The sequence below is a fragment of the Nerophis ophidion genome, linkage group LG09 (assembly GCF_033978795.1).
Source record: "Nerophis ophidion isolate RoL-2023_Sa linkage group LG09, RoL_Noph_v1.0, whole genome shotgun sequence".
Classification (NCBI taxonomy): Eukaryota; Metazoa; Chordata; class Actinopteri; order Syngnathiformes; family Syngnathidae; genus Nerophis; species Nerophis ophidion.
Window position 1 is genome coordinate 973,221 of NC_084619.1, and position 25,272 is coordinate 998,492.

Below are 25,272 nucleotides of genomic sequence, written 5' to 3' on the forward strand. Positions count from 1 at the left end.
ACTCTTTTGAAAATTAACATGAAATAACACTGCATACAGAATTTTTTTTTTGCTTTGTGTTATGTATAAACCAGGGGTCTCAGATACCAGGCCCGCACTTTAGTATGAAAATGTAATGTTAGTGCGGCCCGCAAGTTCTATATGAGTGATGCTTGACTGCAGCACACTTGCCAACGCTCCAAATTTTTCCAGGAGACGATCAAATTAGAGAGCAAATATTTTCTCATTTGTCTGCTGATTTATCACCCTAACAACAATAAGAAGGGCATGCTATGATGACACAGCCTTTAACGCCCTCTACAACCTGAACAAACAGCTTACCAGCCTAGTCACACGTATGTGGCTTCAGCAGACACATGAAAGTGACTGCAAGGCATACTTGTTCAACAGCCATACAGGTTACACTGAGGGTTGTGATGTAAACAACTTTAGCACTCTTACTAATATGTGCCACACTGTAAACCCACACCAAACAAGATTGAGAAACGCATTTCGGGAGAACATCCGCACTGTAACACAACATAAACAACATAAAAAAATACCCAGAATCCCATGCATCCCTGACTCTTCCGGGCTAAATTACACACCCACGCTACCCCCAACACCCCCCTTCCGTGCGTTGGTTGAGGTGGGCAGGGTTGGAGGTAGCAGGGTGTATAATGTAGCCTGGAAGTGTCAGGGATGCATGGGATTCTGGGTATTTTTTCTGTTTGGTTTATATTGTATTACAGTGCGGATGTTCTCCCGAAATGTGTTTGTCATTCTTGTTTGGTGTGGCTTCACAGTGTGGCACATATTAGTAAGTGTTAAAGTTGTTTATATCACAACACTGTGTAACCTGTATGGCTGTTGAACAAGTATGCCTTGCAGTCACTTTTGTGTGATAACAGAGGCCGCATATTGCGTGTGACCGGCTGGTACGTAGATAACAATGTGTAGATAACAATGTGTAAAAGCAGGCGCGACGACATGTTACAGACAGCGTGAAAGGCATTGCCATTACGGCACGCTATCAATAGTGTTGTCCGGGTGAAAATCGGAGAATGATGGTCTTGGGAGAGGCACTGAAATCCGGAAACCTTCTGGAAAAATCGGGGTGGTCGGCAAGTGTGCGGCTGAGCCACATCCGCGTGATTAAAGAGCCGCATGCGGATTTCGGAGCCGCAGGTTTCCGACCCCTGCTGTAGGAGGACAAACATGACACAAACCTCCCTAATTGTTATAAAGCACAATTTATATTCAAAATGCTTCACTGATTCGAGTATTTGGCGAGCGCCTTTTTGTCCTACTGATTTTGGCGGTCTTTGAACTCAATAGTTTGTTTACATGTATAACTTTCTCCGACTTTTTAAGACGTGTTTTATGCCACTTCTTTTTCTGTCTCATTTTGTCCACCAAACTTTTAATGTTGTGCATGAATGCACAAAAGTGAGTTTAGTTGATGTTATTGACTTGTGTAAAGTGATAATCAGACTTATTTGGTCACTGCATGACTGCAAGTTAATCGATGCTAACATGCTATCTAGGCTAACTGTATGTACATATTGCATCATTATGCCTGATTTGTAGCTATATTTCAGCTCATTTAGTTTCTTTTAAGTCCTCATAATTCAATTGATATCTCATGACACACTATCTGTATGTAATATGGCTTTTAATTTTTTGTGGCTCCAGGCGGATTCGTTTTCGTATTTTTGGTCCAATATGGCTTTTTCAACATTTTGGGTTGCCGACCCCTGCTTTAGAACAATAGTATAGGACCGAAAGGAGCTGATACATTAGAGTAGTCAGTGTTTAGCTTGTGCAACAATTTATATTTACCATTGACTGAAAAACACACAGCCACTCTTGGCCAAACACTTGACCGAGTAACAAGATCATTGTGTCTTGGTGATGCTAGCGTCACAGTCCAGGGCTGCATGAGTCCTGGAGAGATGCGGTTCATTTTGGAAAACAGTCCTAAAATACAACAGAGTCATCCAAATAGTTTGGAGAAGGTGTTTTCTTGAAATGAGCGGTGTACTCACTTCTGCTAATGGTTGCTTCTGTTTCTCTCTGCTTTGGGGTAGACCTTCACCGCCTGGTGTAACTCCCACCTGAGGAAAGCCGGCACACAAATTGAAAACATCGAAGAAGACTTAAGGAACGGACTCAAACTCATGCTGCTTCTGGAAGTTATCTCAGGTCAGATTGATTGAAAGAAGTGTTTTGGTTGCTGTTTGATATCGTGCACCCGTAGCATCCACTGACGAGGGGTGTCCCCTTCCCTTATTGGTATCGGTCCAATGTCCAACATCACATTTGATGGGCTTGCCTGAAAAAGCTCCAATACAAGTGCAGCCATGATAGCCACATGTCCTCCAACAAGCACACAAGGTTGTTATTTTCTGCTATTAGTCAAGTCATTTACAAACATGGGAAGCTATACACTACTAGGAGCGAGCAGCTACACAACAGCTGAGCATGCAATAGCGCACAAGCTAGATATTCCTGTACATAATTGGTGTCTTTGATTGAATAATATTACAATCTGAAACACCATACATTTTTTATACTGCTTATGATTCCTAATCGAATAAGAAAATATATAAATTTTTTTACTCATCCATCCTGTCGAGTCACTCCGACAAATCATATTGTTGATGATCTAAATCTGATGAATAGATTTACTTTAGACCCTGAAGCGGTCTCACATGCATTGAAGTGGATTCATGCATTCATCTGGACAAAGCACTCTTGAGTGTAATGTTGTCTGTTGCCCCCCGACACCCGCTTCACTATACTAGAGGTTGTCTGTGGCCCCCCGACACCCGCCCCACTATACTAGAGGTTGTCTGTTGCCCCCCGACACCCGCTTCACTATACTAGAGGTTGTCTGTGGCCCCCCGACACCCGCTTCACTATACTAGAGGTTGTCTGTGGCCCCCCGACACCCGCCCCACTATACTAGAGGTTGTCTGTGGCCCCCCGACACCCGCTTCACTATACTAGAGGTTGTCTGTGGCCCCCCGACATCCGCCCCACTATACTCGAGGTTGTCTGTGGCCCCCCGACACCCGCTTCACTATACTAGAGGTTGTCTGTGGCCCCCCGACACCCGCTTCACTATACTAGAGGTTGTCTGTGGCCCCCCGACACCCGCTTCACTATACTAGAGGTTGTCTGTGGCCCCCCGACACCCGCTTCACTATACTAGAGGTTGTCTGTGGCCCCCCGACACCCGCTTCACTATACTAGAGGTTGCCTGTGGCCCCCCGACGCCTGCCCCACTATACTAGAGGTTGTCTGTGCCCCCCCGACACCCGCTTCACTATACTAGAGGTTGTCTGTGGCCCCCCGACACCCGCCCCACTATACTAGAGGTTGTCTGTGGCCCCCCGACACCCGCTTCACTATACTAGAGGTTGTCTGTGGCCCCCCGACACCCGCTTCACTATACTAGAGGTTGTCTGTGGCCCCCCGACGCCTGCCCCACTATACTAGAGGTTGTCTGTGGCCCCCCGACACCCGCTTCACTATACTAGAGGTTGTCTGTGGCCCCCCGACACCCGCTTCACTATACTAGAGGTTGTCTGTGGCCCCCCGACGCCTGCCCCACTATACTAGAGGTTGTCTGTGGCCCCCCGACACCCGCCCCACTATACTTGAGGTTGTCTGTGGCCCCCCGACGCCTGCCCCACTATACTAGAGGTTGTCTGTGGCCCCCCGACACCCGCCCCACTATACTTGAGGTTGTCTGTGGTCCCCCGACGCCTGCCCCACTATACTAGAGGTTGTCTGTGGCCCCCCGACACCCGCCCCACTATACTAGAGGTTGTCTGTGGCCCCCCGACACCGCCCCACTATACTAGAGGTTGTCTGTGGCCCCCCGACACCTTCCCCACTATACTAGAGGTTGTCTGTGGCCCCCCCGAAACCCGCCCCACTATACTAGAGGTTGTCTGTGGCCCCCCCGACGCCTGCCCCACTATACTAGAGGTTGTCTGTGGCCCCCCGACGCCTGCCCCACTATACTAGAGGTTGTCTGTGGCCCCCCGACACCCGCCCCACTATACTAGAGGTTGTCTGTGGCCCCCCGACGCCTGCCCCACTATACTAGAGGTTGTCTGTGGCCCCCCGACACCTGCCCCACTATACTAGAGGTTGTCTGTGGCCCCCCCGAAACCCGCCCCACTATACTAGAGGTTGTCTGTGGCCCCCCCGAAATCCGCCCCACTATACTAGAGGTTGTCTGTGGTCCCCCCGACGCCTGCCCCACTATACTAGAGGTTGTCTGTGGCCCCCCGACGCCTGCCCCACTATACTAGAGGTTGTCTGTGGCCCCCCGACACCTGCCCCACTATACTAGAGGTTGTCTGTGGCCCCCCGACACCCGCCCCACTATACTAGAGGTTGTCTGTGGCCCCCCGACACCGCCCCACTATACTAGAGGTTGTCTGTGGCCCCCCGACACCCGCCCCACTATACTAGAGGTTGTCTGTGGCCCCCCGACACCCGCCCCACTATACTAGAGGTTGTCTGTGGCCCCCCGACACCCGCCCCACTATACTAGAGGTTGTCTGTGGCCCCCCGACATCCGCCCCACTATACTAGAGGTTGTCTGTGGCCCCCCGACACCGCCCCACTATACTAGAGGTTGTCTGTGGCCCCCCGACACCCGCCCCACTATACTAGAGGTTGTCTGTGGCCCCCCGACACCCGCCCCACTATACTAGAGGTTGTCTGTGGCCCCCCAGACACCCGCCCCACTATACTAGAGGTTGTCTGTGGCCCCCCGACACCCGACCCACTATACTAGAGGTAGTCTGTGGCCCCCCGACACCTGCCCCACTATACTAGAGGTTGTCTGTGGCCCCCCGACACCCGCCCCACTATACTAGAGGTTGTCTGTGGCCCCCCGACACCCGCCCCACTATACTAGAGGTTGTCTGTGGCCCCCCGACACCTGCTTCACTATACTAGAGGTTGTCTGTGGCCCCCCGACACCCGCCCCACTATACTAGAGGTTGTCTGTGGCCCCCCGACACCCGCCCCACTATACTAGAGCTACTGCTCCAGCCATTACTGTATATTGACATTAGGGCTGGGCGATATGGCCTTTTTTTAACACTGCATTATTTTTAGGCCATATCGCAATATATGATATATATTACGATATTTAGCCTTAGCCTTGAATGAAGACTTGATGCATATAATGACAGCAGTATGATGATTTTATGTGTCTACATTCAAACATTCTTCTTCATACTGCACTAATATATGCTACTTTTAAACTTTCATGCTAAGAAGGAAATGACGACTAAATCAAATTACCAAAACTGTATTTATTAAAGTTATTAGCAGGTGACTTTTCAAATGATGCTACATATTAGCAGTAATGCTACTTCTGGTAGCAACGCTTGTGCTCCACACTTGACAAATTAAAGTTGTCTATTCGACATATTCCCGCTTGAAGCCGAACCACCGCCAGACGATGGACCCCCTGTTGTTTTTATTGGGAATTAATTCTTCCTTCATTTGTTACGAGAGTCGCACCTTCTTTCTCCGCAACAACCTGCTAGCATCACAGCTAACGTTAGCCACGCTGCGACCTCTCCGCTGGGCGAGGGCGTGTACGTATGAGGTGACAGTAAGTGACGTATGAGGTGACAGTAAGTGACGTATGAGGTGACAGTAAGTGACGTATGAGGTGGCAGTAAGTGACGTATGAGGTGACAGTAAGTGACGTATGAGGTGGCAGTAAGTGACGTATGAGGTGACAGTAAGTGACGTATGAGGTCAGTAAGTGACATATGAGGTGACAGTAAGTGACGTATGAGGTGACAGTAAGTGACGTATGAGGTGACAGTAAGTGACGTATGAGGTCAGTAAGTGACATATGAGGTGACAGTAAGTGACGTATGAGGTGACAGTAAGTGACGTATGAGGTGACAGTAAGTGACGTACGAGGTGACAGTAAGTGACGTATGAGGTGACAGTAAGTGACGTATGAGGTGACAGTAAGTGACGTATGAGGTGACAGTAAGTGACGTATGAGGTCAGTAAGTGACATATGAGGTGACAGTAAGTGACGTATGAGGTGACAGTGACGTATGAGGTGACAGTATGTGACGTATGAGGTCAGTAAGTGACGTATGAGGTGACAGTAAGTGACGTATGAGGTGACGTATGAGGTGACATTAAGTGACGTATGAGGTGACAGTAAGTGACGTATGAGGTGACAGTAAGTGACGTATGAGGTGACAGTAAGTGACGTATGAGGTGACAGTATGTGACGTGTGAGGTGACAGTATGTGACGTGTGAGGTGACAGTAAGTGATGTGTGAGGTGACAGTAAGTGACGTATGAGGTGACAGTAAGTGACGTATGAGGTGACAGTAAGTGACGTATGAGGTGACAGTAAGTGACGTATGAGGTGACAGTAAGTGACGTATGAGGTGACAGTAAGTGACGTATGAGGTGACAGTAAGTGACGTATGAGGTGACAGTAAGTGACGTATGAGGTGACAGTAAGTGACGTATGAGGTGACAGTAAGTGACGTATGAGGTGACAGTAAGTGACGTATGAGGTGACAGTAAGTGACGTATGAGGTGACAGTAAGTGACGTATGAGGTGACTGTAAGTGACGTATGAGGTGATTGTAAGTGACGTATGAGGTGACAGTAAGTGACGTATGAGGTGACAGTAAGTGACGTATGAGGTGACTGTAAGTGACGTATGAGGTGATTGTAAGTGACGTATGAGGTGACAGTAAGTGACGTATGAGGTGACAGTAAGTGACGTATGAGGTGACAGTAAGTGACGTATGAGGTGACAGTAAGTGACGTATGAGGTGACAGTAAGTGACGTATGAGGTGACAGTAAGTGACGTATGAGGTGACAGTAAGTGACGTATGAGGTGACAGTAAGTGACGTATGAATGTGCGCCTGCTTGTCTGTGAGGAGACAGGAAAGAGCGAGGAGAGTGTAATGGTGAGATCTGCGTGAGATCGCCGACTGGAATATTACGATATAGTCATTTTTTATATCGCACAGAGACAAACCTGCAATATATATTGTATATATCAATATATTGCACAGCCCTAATTGACGTAGTCGTAGGCATGCACGATATTGTTTTTCAAACCGATACAGGTACCTTCCTGCTTCTCAAGACTGATACCGATAGCTTATTTGCATCCATCATTTTTTTTGTTATCTATATTAGGAATGTCAAAGTTAACGCTTTAACTCATGCCATCATTCACAAAATGGCATCGCGTTATTCTTCTACAAATGCAGATAAATCACCCAATTTCTCTGAACTTCTCCTTTACCTTAACTGCAGATTTGGACCTAAAGGCCATTCAGGTTGCAACTGGCAGATTTCACTTGGAAATAAACCCAGGCCAGATCATAACAAGTACAAAATAAATGAAGCGCATTCATGTCGAAGATATTCTTCTGTTACATTCCCACAGTAAATTTGATCTTGTGTCAAAATTCTGGGGACTATTTTAAAGTTACGCACACAAATTATTCATAGTGACTAATCAAAATGCAAAATTGATGATTTATCTCATTAAAAATGTTAACACTTTTTTGATGTTTGACTGTAGTTTGTGCTGAGCAGCGTAGTTTTCCAAACAGCATAGTAGTGACGCTGGCCATGCAGGTGTGTGATGTGAGGTTTGATGTGTTGAAGCTTGATTTTGTTCCCTCTTCTCACGGAATGTTTGCAAAACATTTGGTGCAAATAGCACGCAAAATCTGAAAGCGTGAAGAAGTGGCCCACAACTGCCGCCATGTTTGTTGACAGTTGGCTCAGGAGAAGCTTCCACCAGGCTGTTTATAGCACGTCGCAGGGAGGAGGAAAGGAGCGCTTGATATGCTCAACTCAATTATCTACTTTGTCCACTTTTACAAGAAAAAAAAACATTTCTCACCCGACCACTTCCCGCTGCGACTATAGAGTATCATTTCTCCATAAAATTGTTATAAGTACACCTCTGCATAACATTATGTCCTTGATATCATTTTAAAAAGACAAAATGAATATAGGTCAACTTTCAACAAGAAATAACTTTATTAATGTTGTTTTTAGTCTGGAACAAAAATGATTTCAAATGCAATGGGGACTGTGTAGTGCTGTTGGAACCTGAGGGGTTCCTGGTTCGATCCCCACCTTCTACCAACCTGGTCACGTCTGTTGTGTCCTTGACCAAGACACTTCATCCTTGCTCCTGATGGGTGCTGGTTATGGCCTTGCATGGCAGCTCCCGCCATCAGTGTGTGAATGGGTGTGTGAATGGGTAAATGTGGAAGTAGTGTCAAAGCGCTTTGAGTACCTTGAAGGTAGAAAAGCGCTATGGGAGTATAACCCATTTACCATCTATCAATTTTCCTGAAATAAAAAAAACCTTATTTAAATAATAAGCATTTTTCAACCCAGTTGAACCATTTGATACTGAAAAATCGAATTAAATAAACTCAAAAGATAATAGATTCCAATTAATTAGCAACAATAACCATGCAGCACAACATGTAAAACACTTCCACCTACTGAACAAAAATGAATGAAACAATTTGTGCAGATTTAAAAAAAGAAGTCAAAATGAGGAATTGATGATTAATGGCTATAATGACTGTGATGAGGTGGTGACTTGTCCAGGGTGTACAGCGCCTTCCGCCCGAATGCAGCTGAGATAGGCTCCAGCATCCCCAAAAGGGACAAGCGGTAGAAAATGGATGGATGGATGGCTACAATGAGCAAACTCTGCAGTGCACAGCTTTTCCAAGCGAGGTTTGATGGATGATACTGATAAAGCTTACCCAACCTAGGAAACAACACAGATAGCTTCACCTCATTGGAGGATCCCAAAAAAAGATATGTGCTATTTTTATGTTATCTGTATGACGTAATGTTTCCTTCTATCAGCCTGATGATTGTGTCTGACATTGATGGTGCAGCCTGACATAGTAGTTTGATGCTATCTGTATGAGGTAATGTTTCCTTCTATCAGCCTGATGATTGTGTCTGACATTGATGGTGCAGCCCGACATAGTAGTTTGATGCTATCTGTATGAGGTAATGTTTCCTTCTATCAGCCTGATGATTGCGTCTGACATTGATGGTGCAGCCCGACATAGTAGTTTGATGCTATTTGTAGGACGTAATGTCTCCTTCTATCAGCCTGATGATTGTGTCTGACATTGATGGTGCAGCCCGACATAGTAGTTTGATGCTATTTGTAGGACGTAATGTCTCCTTCTATCAGCCTGATGATTGTGTCTGACGTTTATGGTGCAGCCCGACATAGTAGTTTGATGTTATCTATATGACGTAATCAGCCTGATGATTGCATCTGACATTGATGGTGCAGCCCGACATAGTAGTTTGATGCTATTTGTAGGACGTAATGTCTCCTTCTATCAGCCTGATGATTGTGTCTGACGTTTATGGTGCAGCCCGACATAGTAGTTTGATGTTATCTGTATAACGTAATGTTTCCTTCTATCAGCCTGATGATTGTGTCTGACATTGATGGTGCAGCCCGACATAGTAGTTTGCTGATTACGTCATACGTAATGTTTCCTTCTATCAGCCTGATGATTGTGTCTGACATTGATGGTGCAGCCTGACATAGTAGTTTGATGCTATCTGTATGACGTAATGTTTCCTTCTATCAGCCTGATGATTGTGTCTGACATTGATGGTGCAGCCCGACATAGTAGTTTGATGCTATCTGTATGAGGTAATGTTTCCTTCTATCAGCCTGATGATTGTGTCTGACATTGATGGTGCAGCCCGACATAGTAGTTTGATGTTATCTGTATGACGTAATGTTTCCTTCTATCAGCCTGATGATTGTATCTGACATTGATGGTGCAGCCCGACATAGTAGTTTGATGTTATCTGTATGACGTAATGTTTCCTTCTATCAGCCTGATGATTGTGTCTGACATTGATGGTGCAGCCCGACATAGTAGTTTGATGTTATCTGTATGAGGTAATGTTTCCTTCTATCAGCCTGATGATTGTGTCTGACATTGATGGTGCAGCCCGACATAGTAGTTTGATGTTATCTGTATGAGGTAATGTTTCCTTCTATCAGCCTGATGATTGTGTCTGACAGTGATGGTGCAGCCCGACATAGTAGTTTGATGTTATCTGTATGAGGTAATGTTTCCTTCTATCAGCCTGATGATTGTGTCTGACATTGATGGTGCAGCCCGTAATAGTTGTACTTTTGACATGTCCTCTATGGCCCGTTTGCAGGTGAGCGGTTACCCAAGCCTGACCGAGGGAAGATGCGCTTTCACAAGATCGCCAACGTCAACAAAGCCCTGGAGTTTATCACAAGCAAAGGAGTCAAACTGGTGTCCATCGGAGCTGAAGGTCCCACAAAAGCCTCAACTAAGATGTGCAGTGGGGTGCTTTTGTTTTTGCTAAACTGCGCCGGTTCCTTTTTACAGAGATTGTGGACGGCAACGTAAAGATGACGCTGGGAATGATCTGGACCATTATCCTCCGCTTTGCCATTCAGGATATTTCTGTTGAAGGTGAGAAGAGATAAGTGTGTGTTGGAAGCTTGCGAAGAAAGTTACGATTGTGCGACTGTCGGTGCAGAAACATCGGCCAAAGAAGGCCTCCTCTTGTGGTGCCAGAGAAAGACCGCCCCCTACAGGAATGTCAATGTGCAGAACTTCCATGTCAGGTGAGTCCCCACCAGCATGGATTCCACTCCACCAGACATTTCACAGACATTTTTCCCTTGTGGCACATACACTGTTTTTCTCATGGAAAAGTCACCATTTCACAAGCTTGAGTTGAGCTCAGCCCGCAATATGACACTCGAGGAAGAAAGGTGACTGACATTGTCGGCTCTCTCTGTTCACCAAGCTGGAAGGACGGCCTGGCCTTCTGCGCCCTGATTCACAGACACAGACCCGACCTCCTGGACTACTCTAAGCTCAGCAAGGTGTGGTGTGTGTGTCACCCCGCAACCGGGATGCTGTGTGTCAGCACTAAAATCTAACACCCACTGACCACTGACCACACCCCCTCTGCACTTTTGTGTTGTCCTGTGCTGTCAAGGAGCTAATATCCATCAATCAAGACGGCGGTGTGCACTCTTGATACACAATAACAGACAGCAGCCATTTCATTGTGTGAAGAGAGAGAGAGAGAGAGAGATGGATGGATAGATAGATAGGTCTTTATTGTCATTGCACAAGTACAACAAAACTTTGTTTTCAGCACAAAGCCCTTCAAGATTAGAGAAAAACAAACAGTGTACTAGGTTACAGAACAGGAACGCTGAATTCTGCCTTCATAGAAATAATGTTGCCCTTTGGTTGTATTGAGTGGTGAACAGTAGAAGTGCATCATATTCAACCTCCGGCACATAGCATGTCAACACTGGACGGCAGGAATGGAGAACAAAATGGTTTGAACATTGAAGAGCTGGAGCTCAACTGAAATACGAGTGGAAGGAAAAATGAATGGTAGAAACCTTCTGACTATAATTAAGCAAATAAAACAACATAAAAATAAGTCTTTGGCCCACAAGGTTCGTTCTGTATTTTCGATCCGTCTGGGATTCAAGCCTTCAGCGTGAGAGATGAGTGCGTTAACCACTGAGCTAAACACCTACACCGTCTGTGTTTCTGCTTTTGGTTTGAGCTTTAAGGGTAATCACGGGAGCAAACCGTTGAGATAAGTCTACCCAGAATTCATTGTTCCAGAATTCATTGCTGCAGCTGTTCTACCTTTTCAGCTAATTTTGGAAATAAACAATGTTGTTTTTTTTCACAATATATATTTGCATAACATTTACTTTCAAACAAGCCAACATTCAGAGGAAAAAAAAAATTGAAACCATAGCTGAGTTTGATTGGGGAAATCCAGAGGTCTCTGATAGAATAGAATAGAAAGTACTTTATTGATCCCTGGGGGAAATTCAGCACCACAGTTTGCTCACAATAGACAAGAATAATAAATAATAATATAAGACATATATTATGTATAAAATATATGAATGATATAAATATATTCTACATTTAAGTGCAGTCAAGAAGGAACATATGCATTATACAGTCTGATGGCTGTCGGTATGAAGGACCTCCTGTGTGGTTCCGTGTTGCATCATGGGAGTCTGAGTCTTCCACTCAGCGTGCTCGTTCTCTCTGCAAGGTGCGAGTGTAGTGGCTGGGAGGTGTTGTCCTTAATGGTTCCATGTTGCATTATGGGAGTCTGAGTCTTCCACTCAACGTGCTCGTTCTCTCTGCAAGGTGCGAGTGTAGTGGCTGGGAGGTGTTGTCCTTAATGGTTCCATGTTGCATCATGGGAGTCTGAGTCTTCCACTCAGCGTGCTCGTTCTCTCTGCAAGGTGCGAGTGTAGTGGATGGGAGGTGTTGTCCTTAATGGTTCCATGTTGCATTATGGGAGTCTGAGTCTTCCACTCAACGTGCTCGTTCTCTCTGCAAGGTGCGAGTGTAGTGGCTGGGAGGTGTTGTCCTTAATGGTTCCATGTTGCATCATGGGAGTCTGAGTCTTCCACTCAACGTGCTCGTTCTCTCTGCAAGGTGCGAGTGTAGTGGCTGGGAGGTGTTGTCCTTAATGGTTCCGTGTTGCATCATGGGAGTCTGAGTCTTCCACTCAACGTGCTCGTTCTCTCTGCAAGGTGCGAGTGTAGTGGCTGGGAGGTGTTGTCCTTAATGGTTCCATGTTGCATCATGGGAGTCTGAGTCTTCCACTCAACGTGCTCGTTCTCTCTGCAAGGTGCGAGTGTAGTGGCTGGGAGGTGTTGTCCTTAATGGTTCCGTGTTGCATCATGGGAGTCTGAGTCTTCCACTCAACGTGCTCGTTCTCTCTGCAAGGTGCGAGTGTAGTGGCTGGGAGGTGTTGTCCTTAATGGTTCCATGTTGCATTATGGGAGTCTGAGTCTTCCACTCAACGTGCTCGTTCTCTCTGCAAGGTGCGAGTGTAGTGGCTGGGAGGTGTTGTCCTTAATGGTTCCATGTTGCATCATGGGAGTCTGAGTCTTCCACTCAGCGTGCTCGTTCTCTCTGCAAGGTGCGAGTGTAGTGGATGGGAGGTGTTGTCCTTAATGGTTCCGTGTTGCATTATGGGAGTCTGAGTCTTCCACTCAACGTGCTCGTTCTCTCTGCAAGGTGCGAGTGTAGTGGCTGGGAGGTGTTGTCCTTAATGGTTCCATGTTGCATCATGGGAGTCTGAGTCTTCCACTCAACGTGCTCGTTCTCTCTGCAAGGTGCGAGTGTAGTGGCTGGGAGGTGTTGTCCTTAATGGTTCCGTGTTGCATCATGGGAGTCTGAGTCTTCCACTCAACGTGCTCGTTCTCTCTGCAAGGTGCGAGTGTAGTGGCTGGGAGGTGTTGTCCTTAATGGTTCCATGTTGCATCATGGGAGTCTGAGTCTTCCACTCAACGTGCTCGTTCTCTCTGCAAGGTGCGAGTGTAGTGGCTGGGAGGTGTTGTCCTTAATGGTTCCGTGTTGCATCATGGGAGTCTGAGTCTTCCACTCAACGTGCTCGTTCTCTCTGCAAGGTGCGAGTGTAGTGGCTGGGAGGTGTTGTCCTTAATGGTTCCATGTTGCATTATGGGAGTCTGAGTCTTCCACTCAACGTGCTCGTTCTCTCTGCAAGGTGCGAGTGTAGTGGCTGGGAGGTGTTGTCCTTAATGGTTCCATGTTGCATCATGGGAGTCTGAGTCTTCCACTCAGCGTGCTCGTTCTCTCTGCAAGGTGCGAGTGTAGTGGATGGGAGGTGTTGTCCTTAATGGTTCCGTGTTGCATTATGGGAGTCTGAGTCTTCCACTCAACGTGCTCGTTCTCTCTGCAAGGTGCGAGTGTAGTGGCTGGGAGGTGTTGTCCTTAATGGTTCCATGTTGCATTATGGGAGTCTGAGTCTTCCACTCAACGTGCTCGTTCTCTCTGCAAGGTGCGAGTGTAGTGGCTGGGAGGTGTTGTCCTTAATGGTTCCATGTTGCATCATGGGAGTCTGAGTCTTCCACTCAACGTGCTCGTTCTCTCTGCAAGGTGCGAGTGTAGTGGCTGGGAGGTGTTGTCCTTAATGGTTCCGTGTTGCATTATGGGAGTCTGAGTCTTCCACTCAACGTGCTCGTTCTCTCTGCAAGGTGCGAGTGTAGTGGCTGGGAGGTGTTGTCCTTAATGGTTCCATGTTGCATTATGGGAGTCTGAGTCTTCCACTCAACGTGCTCGTTCTCTCTGCAAGGTGCGAGTGTAGTGGCTGGGAGGTGTTGTCCTTAATGGTTCCGTGTTGCATCATGGGAGTCTGAGTCTTCCACTCAACGTGCTCGTTCTCTCTGCAAGGTGCGAGTGTAGTGGCTGGGAGGTGTTGTCCTTAATGGTTCCGTGTTGCATCATGGGAGTCTGAGTCTTCCACTCAACGTGCTCGTTCTCTCTGCAAGGTGCGAGTGTAGTGGCTGGGAGGTGTTGTCCTTAATGGTTCCATGTTGCATTATGGGAGTCTGAGTCTTCCACTCAACGTGCTCGTTCTCTCTGCAAGGTGCGAGTGTAGTGGCTGGGAGGTGTTGTCCTTAATGGTTCCATGTTGCATTATGGGAGTCTGAGTCTTCCACTCAACGTGCTCGTTCTCTCTGCAAGGTGCGAGTGTAGTGGATGGGAGGTGTTGTCCTTAATGGTTCCGTGTTGCATTATGGGAGTCTGAGTCTTCCACTCAACGTGCTCGTTCTCTCTGCAAGGTGCGAGTGTAGTGGCTGGGAGGTGTTGTCCTTAATGGTTCCATGTTGCATCATGGGAGTCTGAGTCTTCCACTCAACGTGCTCGTTCTCTCTGCAAGGTGCGAGTGTAGTGGCTGGGAGGTGTTGTCCTTAATGGTTCCATGTTGCATTATGGGAGTCTGAGTCTTCCACTCAACGTGCTCGTTCTCTCTGCAAGGTGCGAGTGTAGTGGATGGGAGGTGTTGTCCTTAATGGTTCCGTGTTGCATTATGGGAGTCTGAGTCTTCCACTCAACGTGCTCGTTCTCTCTGCAAGGTGCGAGTGTAGCGGCTGGGAGGTGTTGTCCTTAATGGCTAGGAGTTATGCTAGACTTCTCCTCTCTGACACCACCGCCAGAGAGTCCAGCTCCACTCCCACCACGTTACTGGCCTTCTCTACCAACTTGTCCAGTCTGTATGTGTCCCTCACTCTCAGCCCGCTGTCCCGGCAGGCCACGGCGTACAAGAAGGCGCCCGCCACCACCGACATTGAAAGCACAATGAAGGTCAAGGAGCCGTTGCCTACATTCTGTGGGTGGTGTTTGATGAAAGTTGCCTACATTCTGTGGGTGGTGTTGTTGCGCCACAATGGCGTGGTCATTGATGAAAGTTGCCTACATTCTGTGGGTGGTGTTTGATGAAAGTTGCCTACATTCTGTGGGTGGTGTTTGATGAAAGTTGCCTACATTCTGTGGGTGGTGTTTGATGAAAGTTGCCTACATTCTGTGGGTGGTGTTTGATGAAAGTTGCCTACATTCTGTGGGTGGTGTTTGATGAAAGTTGCCTACATTCTGTGGGTGGTGTTTGATGAAAGTTGCCTACATTCTGTGGGTGGTGTTTGATGAAAGTTGCCTACATTCTGTGGGTGGTGTTGTTGCGCCACAACGCCGTGGTCATTGATGAAAGTTGCCTACATTCTGTGGGTGGTGTTGTTGCGCCACAACGCCGTGGTCATTGATGAAAGTTGCCTACATTCTGTGGGTGGTGTTGTTGCGCCACAATGGCGTGGTCATTGATGAAAGTTGCCTACATTCTGTGGGTGGTGTTGTGCCACAATGGCGTGGTCATTGATGAAAGTTGCCTACATTCTGTGGGTGGTGTTGTTGCGCCACAACGGCGTGGTCATTGATGAAAGTTGCCTACATTCTGTGGGTGGTGTTGTTGCGCCACAATGGCGTTGTCATTGATGAAAGTTGCCTACATTCTGTGGGTGTTGTTGCGCCACAATGGCGTGGTCATTGATGAAAGTTGCCTACATTCTGTGGGTGGTGTTGTTGCGCCACAATGGCGTGGTCATTGATGAAAGTTGCCTACATTCTGTGGGTGGTGTTGTTGCGCCACAACGGCGTGGTCATTGATGAAAGTTGCCTAAATTCTGTGGGTGGTGTTGTTGCGCCACAACGGCGTGGTCATTGATGAAAGTTGCCTACATTCTGTGGGTGGTGTTGTGTCGCCACAACGGCGTGGTCATTGATGAAAGTTGCCTACATTCTGTGGGTGGTGTTGTTGCGCCACAACGGCGTGGTCATTGATGAAAGTTGCCTACATTCTGTGGGTGGTGTTGTTGCGCCACAACGGCGTGGTCATTGATGAAAGTTGCCTAAATTCTGTGGGTGGTGTTGTTGCGCCACAACGGCGTGGTCATTGATGAAAGTTGCCTACATTCTGTGGGTGGTGTTGTTGCGCCACAATGGCGTGGTCATTGATGAAAGTTGCCTACATTCTGTGGGTGGTGTTGTTGCGCCACAACGGCGTGGTCATTGATGAAAGTTGCCTACATTCTGTGGGTGGTGTTGTTGCGCCACAATGGCGTGGTCATTGATGAAAGTTGCCTACATTCTGTGGGTGGTGTTGTTGCGCCACAATGGCGTGGTCATTGATGAAAGTTGCCTACATTCTGTGGGTGGTGTTGTTGCGCCACAACGGCGTGGTCATTGATGAAAGTTGCCTACATTCTGTGGGTGGTGTTGTTGCGCCACAATGGCGTGGTCATTGATGAAAGTTGCCTACATTCTGTGGGTGGTGTTGTTGCGCCACAACGGCGTGGTCATTGATGAAAGTTGCCTACATTCTGTGGGTGGTGTTGTTGCGCCACAATGGCGTGGTCATTGATGAAAGTTGCCTACATTCTGTGGGTGGTGTTTGATGAAAGTTGCCTACATTCTGTGGGTGGTGTTGTTGCGCCACAACGCCGTGGTCATTGATGAAAGTTGCCTACATTCTGTGGGTGGTGTTGTTGCGCCACAATGGCGTGGTCATTGATGAAAGTTGCCTACATTCTGTGGGTGGTGTTGTTGCGCCACAACGGCGTGGTCATTGATGAAAGTTGCCTACATTCTGTGGGTGGTGTTGTTGCGCCACAATGGCGTGGTCATTGATGAAAGTTGCCTACATTCTGTGGGTGGTGTTGTTGCGCCACAACGCCGTGGTCATTGATGAAAGTTGCCTACATTCTGTGGGTGGTGTTGTTGCGCCACAATGGCGTGGTCATTGATGAAAGTTGCCTACATTCTGTGGGTGGTGTTGTTGCGCCACAACGGCGTGGTCATTGATGAAAGTTGCCTACATTCTGTGGGTGGTGTTGTTGCGCCACAACGCCGTGGTCATTGATGAAAGTTGCCTACATTCTGTGGGTGGTGTTGTTGCGCCACAATGGCGTGGTCATTGATGAAAGTTGCCTACATTCTGTGGGTGGTGTTGTTGCGCCACAACGGCGTGGTCATTGATGAAAGTTGCCTACATTCTGTGGGTGGTGTTGTTGCGCCACAACGGCGTGGTCATTGATGAAAGTTGCCTACATTCTGTGGGTGGTGTTGTTGCGCCACAACGGCGTGGTCATTGATAAAAGTTGCCTACATTCTGTGGGTGGTGTTGTTGCGCCACAACGGCGTGGTCATTGATGAAAGTTGCCTACATTCTGTGGGTGGTGTTGTTGCGCCACAACGCCGTGGTCATTGATGAAAGTTGCCTACATTCTGTGGGTGGTGTTGTTGCGCCACAACGGCGTGGTCATTGATGAAAGTTGCCTACATTCTGTGGGTGGTGTTTGATGAAAGTTGTCTACATTCTGTGGGTGGTGTTTGATGAAAGTTGTCTACATTCTGTGGGTGGTGTTTGATGAAAGTTGCCTACATTCTGTGGGTGGTGTTGTTGCGCCACAATGGCGTGGTCATTGATGAAAGTTGCCTACATTCTGTGGGTGGTGTTGTTGCGCCACAACGCCGTGGTCATTGATGAAAGTTGCCTACATTCTGTGGGTGGTGTTGTTGCGCCACAATGGCGTGGTCATTGATGAAAGTTGCCTACATTCTGTGGGTGGTGTTGTTGCGCCACAACGGCGTGGTCATTGATGAAAGTTGCCTACATTCTGTGGGTGGTGTTGTTGCGCCACAATGGCGTGGTCATTGATGAAAGTTGCCTACATTCTGTGGGTGGTGTTGTTGCGCCACAACGGCGTGGTCATTGATGAAAGTTGCCTACATTCTGTGGGTGGTGTTGTTGCGCCACAACGGCGTGGTCATTGATGAAAGTTGCCTACATTCTGTGGGTGGTGTTGTTGCGCCACAACGGCGTGGTCATTGATAAAAGTTGCCTACATTCTGTGGGTGGTGTTGTTGCGCCACAACGCCGTGGTCATTGATGAAAGTTGCCTACATTCTGTGGGTGGTGTTGTTGCGCCACAACGCCGTGGTCATTGATGAAAGTTGCCTACATTCTGTGGGTGGTGTTGTTGCGCCACAACGGCGTGGTCATTGATGAAAGTTGCCTACATTCTGTGGGTGGTGTTTGATGAAAGTTGTCTACATTCTGTGGGTGGTGTTTGATGAAAGTTGTCTACATTCTGTGGGTGGTGTTTGATGAAAGTTGCCTACATTCTGTGGGTGGTGTTGTTGCGCCACAACGGCGTGGTCATTGATGAAAGTGTGCGCCTCGGTCTGATCAAGTTGCATGTGGATGCAGGCTGCAGGTGCTGAGGGAGTATAACGTGTCCACCAGCCAGCACCAAGGTCACAACGCTGGCATGTTAAGTCCGGCATTGCTGTTCAGTCATGTGGAATTGTCTTTCTTTATTTAGGATGATCCTATGGGGAACCTAAACCTGGCCTTTGACTTAGCGGAGAAGCACCTGGACATTCCCAAAATGCTTGATGCTGACGGTAATATTAGTGGAAATGGAGGAATGGTGAGTTTTGTGCGTTGACTCTAACATTCTCCTTCCTGACAGACATCATCAACACCCCGAAGCCTGACGAAAGAGCCATCATGACCTACGTGTCCTGCTTCTATCACGCCTTTGCCGGCGCAGAGCAGGTATGATCCAGCTGCATCTTTTAACGCGGTTTTCTCTTTCTCCGATAAGGCTTGTGTTTTCCCTCGCAGCTCAAACATAATCTGTATTGTGCAACCAAGGTGGGAAATGTTGATGGAATGAATGCAAGCGTGATTGTTTGTGTCTGTCAGGCAGAGACGGCGGCTAACAGGATCTGTAAGGTGCTGGGGGTCAACCAAGAGAACGAGAAGATGATGGAGGAGTACGAGAGACTGGCCAGCGAGGTACAAAGCACCACCTCGACATGATGCAGAATTTAGGCTGAGGCTTAGCGTTCACATTCCGGCCAGTGGAGAGTAATGGCACCAAGGAAGGAGAAGTCGTCACAATGATCATCAAGGTCATCAAGTGGCTGTTGCAAAGAGTGGCTCACACTTCATGGCTCTAAGGACTTGAAAAAGGGACTCTGTGTTTTTCTCCTTACCTTTGCTTTCCATAAATAATGTCTGAGGTAAGGCCTGACGTGGCTTTGTTTCTTTTCAACAGCTGACTCTGCAGGAAGTAAATGCTAACCTTGATTTCCCTAAACCAATTAGCAGGTCATTAGAGTAGGATAGCAGGCACAAATATGCATGAAAAGAGTCCTCCAGACACCGCACATGGGACGCTTCAGGAAGTATGAATTGTTTTAGTTACATTGTCAAACTTACAAGCCATGAATGAAGAATGCATACTAGTAGAAACGCTATGGACAGCTTGAAGACTGAATGGCACTTCAAATGAAAGCACCATATGGAGGTAGACTGCAGCACTCGCCCAAAAGATGGCGCCATACCACAAACAACAATACAGCTTTTCAAACCATTTGTATTGTGGCCGCCAGCAAATAAAAAAACATCAGTTGGCCGCAGAGTTTTATAAGCTGCCCGGTTAAAAGTGTAATAGAAAAGTAACGGTATATTTAAAAACTAAACTTTGTGTCAGCTTTAAGTTGTAGGTGTCTAATTTTTAATTTGAAAATATCAGCCATTTTTCGTCACGTTCCGTTTTTGCTCTCTTTTTCGTACATTTTCACAGTTTTTTCCCCCGACAGTATGCAATGGGCCAACCAAACGCAAATTGCCCTTGGGCTACAGTTTGAACACCACTGCTTTAGGGTCATTTTCAATGAATAGTAAATCTACACGGCCATGCCAGCTGTACAGGGACTACTCTTAAAGTATGTGGATGGTGTTTACTACCCTACCCAGCTGCTAGAGTGGATCCGCCGCACCACTCCCTGGCTGGAGAACCGCAGCCCGGAGAAGAGCATGGGACAAATGCAGAGGAAGCTGGAGGACTTCCGGGACTACAGGCGCCAGCATAAACCCCCCAAGGTGCAGGAGAAGTGCCAGCTGGAGATCAACTTCAACACGCTGCAGACCAAGTTGCGCATCAGCAACCGTCCTGCATTCATGCCCTCCGAGGGCAAGATGGTGTCTGTAAGTGGCCACTCCCAATTCTTGCCCTGCCTGGGTTGGAGAGAGAATAAGCACTCTGAGCGTCTGTCCAGGACATTGCCACGGCTTGGCAAGGCTTGGAGCATGCGGAGAAGGGATACGAGGACTGGCTCCTCACCGAGATCCGCAGGCTGGAGAGACTGGACCACCTGGCCGAAAAGTTCCGGCAAAAAGCCAGCAGTCATGAAAACTGGGCCGGCGGTCAGTTTGCTGCACAGTCTTGGTGATCACCGTCAGGATCCAAACTTGACCTTGTTTTGTCTCCTCTACTGTGTGCTCGCAGGCAAAGAAGTGCTTCTCTCCCTGAAGGATTACGAAACAGCCACCCTGAAAGAAATAAAGGCACTGCTGCGAAAACATGAGGCCTTTGAGAGCGACTTGGCAGCCCACCAGGACCGTGTGGAGCAGATTGCCGCCATTGCACAGGAGCTGAAGTACGCATTTTTCTCTGGTGACATGAGCAGTCGGCCCGTGCAGAAGTCAAAGTACCAGTAGAGGAGTTTTCAAGCCATCATCATCATCATATATATATATATATATATATAATTAAAACTAATAATATGGGATTAGTACTATCAGTATTCCAATTTGTAGGGTCTTACAAAACAATTTGCAGTTCTTTTCTTGTTCAACTGTATACAATTCCTGGCAGAAACAAAGCAATCGACAGACTCGGAGGATGTTCATTCAGTTCTTTCAATTGGTGGGAAAAAGCAGATAGCAGACATGACACAAAACTGAAGTCTTTTCTAACGGCAACTCTCTGGTTTTAAGAAACACTACAACAAATCAAGAAAATACATGGTGGTAGTTTGTAACAGTTGCATTTTCACATCAAGCAGAGTGATGAAACTGATAAAACCACACACTTTGGAGGAAAACATGATGGAACCACCCAGTAAATCTGTTCAACTGTAAAAACTTTCCTTGAAGAAAGTGGTAGGAGTGTCCGCTCTGAAACGGGGAGGTTGTCAGTTCAAATCCCGGCCGAGTCATAGCAAAGACTATAAAAATGGGAGCCGTTACCTCCCTGCTTGGCACTCAGCATCAAGGCTTGGAATTGGGGGTTCAATCACCAAATGATTCCCGGGCGCGGCCACGGCTGCTGCTCACTGCTCCCCTTTTGGAGATGGGTCAAATGCAGAAGATAATTTCGCTGCACCTAGTGTGTGTGTGTGTGTGTGTGTGTGTGTGTGCGCCAACCACTGGCACTTGAACTTGAACTGGAAGTCATGTCATGGTCTGCAAGTAATCCGCATCTCAACCCCATTAAGAATGGGGGTTGGAAAGTGCAGAAAATGGTGGATGTCAAGACTCCAACCGGCAAATGTGATCCGACACCAGCAATCAGAGCAAGATTGATGAAGCGTAGCAGCGTTTGTCACTGGTCAGAGACTGCAAGTTGTGATAAAAGCCAGAGGTGGTGCAACGCAATATTAAAGCTTTTTTGATTGATTGATTGATACTTTTATTAGTAGATTGCACAGTACAGTACATATTCCGTACAATTGACCACTAAATGGTAACACCCCAATAAGTTTTTCAACTTGTTTAAGTCGGGGTCCACGTTAATCAATTCATGGTATCATTCTTTGTTGTTTTCCTTTTCATGATTCCGCCATTGGCCTCTCAGAATTGATCGATATCGTATCAAGAATCCAACCGTTACTGACTACTACACTTGACATTATTGATTTATTGTAAGCCTGAAAGTTGCCATTTGAAATGAGTGTAGTTTTGTGCCACGTTTTTTGACTAAAATTGAACTGAATGAACGTCCTCCCCGACTGGTGATTCCATCATTTTTGCCAAGTGTGTAATATTTCACAGAGTGCTTTACTTGAAGTATGTTGTCCTGTCAAGACTTTGTCAAATGAGCATGACACAACACACCTTTTCAAGTTAGTAAAAACCCTCAATTCGGTGGTGTTTTGTCTGCGCTAAGTAGCGGCGACAGAAGGGAGAAAGGTGGTGTTCCTGGCTTGCACGTTGTCACAGCTGTTCAGCCGGACTTAAGCATAAAATCCTCGGAAAAGCCACGTCATGCCTGCCGGCGTAAAGCTGACCCGCTTCTTTTTTCCAGTGAGCTGGACTACCATGACGTGGCGGCTGTGAATCAACGCTGCCAGAGCATCTGCGACTTGTGGGACAGGCTGGGAACGCTCACCCAAAAAAGGAGAGAGGCTCTGGAGGTGAGGGACGAGACATAGAGCGGGCTATTATTTGCAAGTCCCCACAAGAGTGTGCTAGTGGTCCACACTGATGCGGAGTTCCAGAATGCCATCTAAAAATAAGCCAAACCACAGGAGATCCTCCTGATTCAGATGGTAGTTCCTGGACAGGAGAGGCTAAAGTGGCCGCGGCCACTTCCTGTGACCGTTCCTGGTCTGCACGTGTGTGAGGGCCCGGGGAAAGGTCTGAGGATTAAAAAGAATGACAGGAACAGGAGCTGTGTTGTCTCAACACTGAACAAGGCCATGCTCGTGTTACACTCCCCAACCTTAGTCCTCATAGCAGGTGTTTGGGATTTTTGGAGGATGGTTTTTATGAGGCAGCTTTGCTGGACGTTTGGACTTTTTTTATTGATCCAGATTTATCTTGTCTTTGTCCTTTCAGCGCACAGATAAGCTGCTGGAGACCATCGATCAGTTGTTCCTGGAGTTTGCTAAGCGCTCGGCGCCTTTCAACAACTGGATGGAGGGCGCCATGGAGGACCTGCAGGACATGTTTATGGTGCACGCTGTGGAGGAAGTCCAGGTCAGCTCGTGGTTGTCAACACTTTCCATGCATTCAACACCACTGCCTTCCCTAATGTTTCTTAACCAAAACATGTCTGTTTCGCAGCCCTGCTCCGTATTGATATTCATTTGTAATGCACTTTTCCACCAGTTGGGGCAGTAAAGACTGAAGAAGTCTGGAGCTAGGGTCAGAGAGAAGTTTTTTAAGCGCAAAAAATGATGACTAAAATGTGAAGCTGTATATTCATGTGCTTTTTAGTTTAATTTGTCAAATATTGGTGGTGACCAACCCCAAGATGCAGAGATGGCAGGTTGGTGCAGGAAAACATGATTTCATGTCCGAAAAAATGCAGGGAAAACACAAACCAGGAACCAGGAATAGGGAACAGGATACTGCAAACTGTCCACAGCATACAGCTAGTAGTCCACAGCATACAGCTAGTAGTCCACAGCATACAGCTAGTAGTTCACAGCATACAGCTAGTAGTCCACATCGACAGGTAGTAGTCAACAGTATACAGCTAGTAGTCCACATCGACAGGTAGTAGTCCACAGTATACAGCTAGTAGTCCAGAGCATACAGCTAGTAGTTCACAGCATACAGCTAGTAGTCCACAGCATACAGCTAGTAGTCCACAGCATACAGCTAGTAGTTCACAGCATACAGCTAGTAGTCCACAGCATACAGCTAGTAGTCCACAGCATACAGCTAGTAGTTCACAGCATACAGCTAGTAGTCCACAGCATACAGCTAGTAGTCCACAGCATACAGCTAGTAGTTCACAGCATACAGCTAGTAGTCCACATCGACAGGTAGTAGTCAACAGTATACAGCTAGTAGTCCACATCGACAGGTAGTAGTCAACAGTATACAGCTAGTAGTCCACATCGACAGGTAGTAGTCGGCAGCATACAGCTAGTAGTCCGCAGCATACAGCTAGTAGTCCACAGTATACAGCTAGTAGTCCACAGTATACAGCTAGTAGTCCACAGCATACAGCTAGTAGTCCACAGCATACAGCTAGTAGTCCACAGTATACAGCTAGTACTCCACAGTATACAGCTAGTAGTTCACAGCATACAGCTAGTAGTCCACAGCATACAGCTAGTAGTTCACAGCATACAGCTAGTAGTCCACATCGACAGGTAGTAGTCCACAGCATACAGCTAGTAGTTCACAGCATACAGCTAGTAGTCCACAGTATACAGCTAGTACTCCACAGTATACAGCTAGTAGTCCACAGCATACAGCTAGTAGTCCACAGTATACAGCTAGTACTCCACAGTATACAGCTAGTAGTCCACAGCATACAGCTAGTAGTCCACAGCATACAGCTAGTAGTCCACAGTATACAGCTAGTACTCCACAGTATACAGCTAGTAGTTCACAGCATACAGCTAGTAGTCCACAGCATACAGCTAGTAGTTCACAGCATACAGCTAGTAGTCCACAGTATACAGCTAGTACTCCACAGTATACAGCTAGTAGTTCACAGCATACAGCTAGTAGTCCACATCGACAGGTAGTAGTCCACAGCATACAGCTAGTAGTTCACAGCATACAGCTAGTAGTCCACATCGACAGGTAGTAGTCAACAGTATACAGCTAGTAGTCCACATCGACAGGTAGTAGTCCACAGCATACAGCTAGTAGTTCACAGCATACAGCTAGTAGTCCACAGCATACAGCTAGTAGTTCACAGCATACAGCTTGTAGTCCACAGCATACAGCTAGTAGTCCACAGCATACAGCTAGTAGTTCACAGCATACAGCTAGTAGTCCACATCGACAGGTAGTAGTCCACAGCATACAGCTAGTAGTTCACAGCATACAGCTAGTAGTCCACATCGACAGGTAGTAGTCAACAGTATACAGCTAGTAGTCCACATCGACAGGTAGTAGTCAACAGTATACAGCTAGTAGTCCACATCGACAGGTAGTAGTCGGCAGCATACAGCTAGTAGTTCACAGCATACAGCTAGTAGTCCACAGCATACAGCTAGTAGTTCACAGCATACAGCTT

The 25,272-nt window shown here is 47.2% G+C and overlaps 1 protein-coding gene across 1 annotated transcript in view; it reads left to right on the forward strand.

Annotated features, from left to right (window-relative positions):
- Positions 1–25,272, forward strand: part of actn2b (actinin, alpha 2b) — a 58,894-nt gene that overhangs the window by 12,081 nt on the left and 21,541 nt on the right. Inside the window, exons 2-14 of the mRNA XM_061910011.1 lie at positions 2,070–2,184; positions 10,260–10,379; positions 10,457–10,543; positions 10,611–10,698; positions 10,884–10,962; positions 18,817–18,898; positions 18,967–19,052; positions 19,203–19,295; positions 20,262–20,492; positions 20,564–20,711; positions 20,794–20,944; positions 22,594–22,702; positions 23,127–23,267. Of these exons, the coding sequence (XP_061765995.1) occupies positions 2,070–2,184; positions 10,260–10,379; positions 10,457–10,543; positions 10,611–10,698; positions 10,884–10,962; positions 18,817–18,898; positions 18,967–19,052; positions 19,203–19,295; positions 20,262–20,492; positions 20,564–20,711; positions 20,794–20,944; positions 22,594–22,702; positions 23,127–23,267 (1,530 nt within the window). The remainder of the gene's footprint in view (positions 1–2,069; positions 2,185–10,259; positions 10,380–10,456; positions 10,544–10,610; positions 10,699–10,883; positions 10,963–18,816; positions 18,899–18,966; positions 19,053–19,202; positions 19,296–20,261; positions 20,493–20,563; positions 20,712–20,793; positions 20,945–22,593; positions 22,703–23,126; positions 23,268–25,272) is intronic.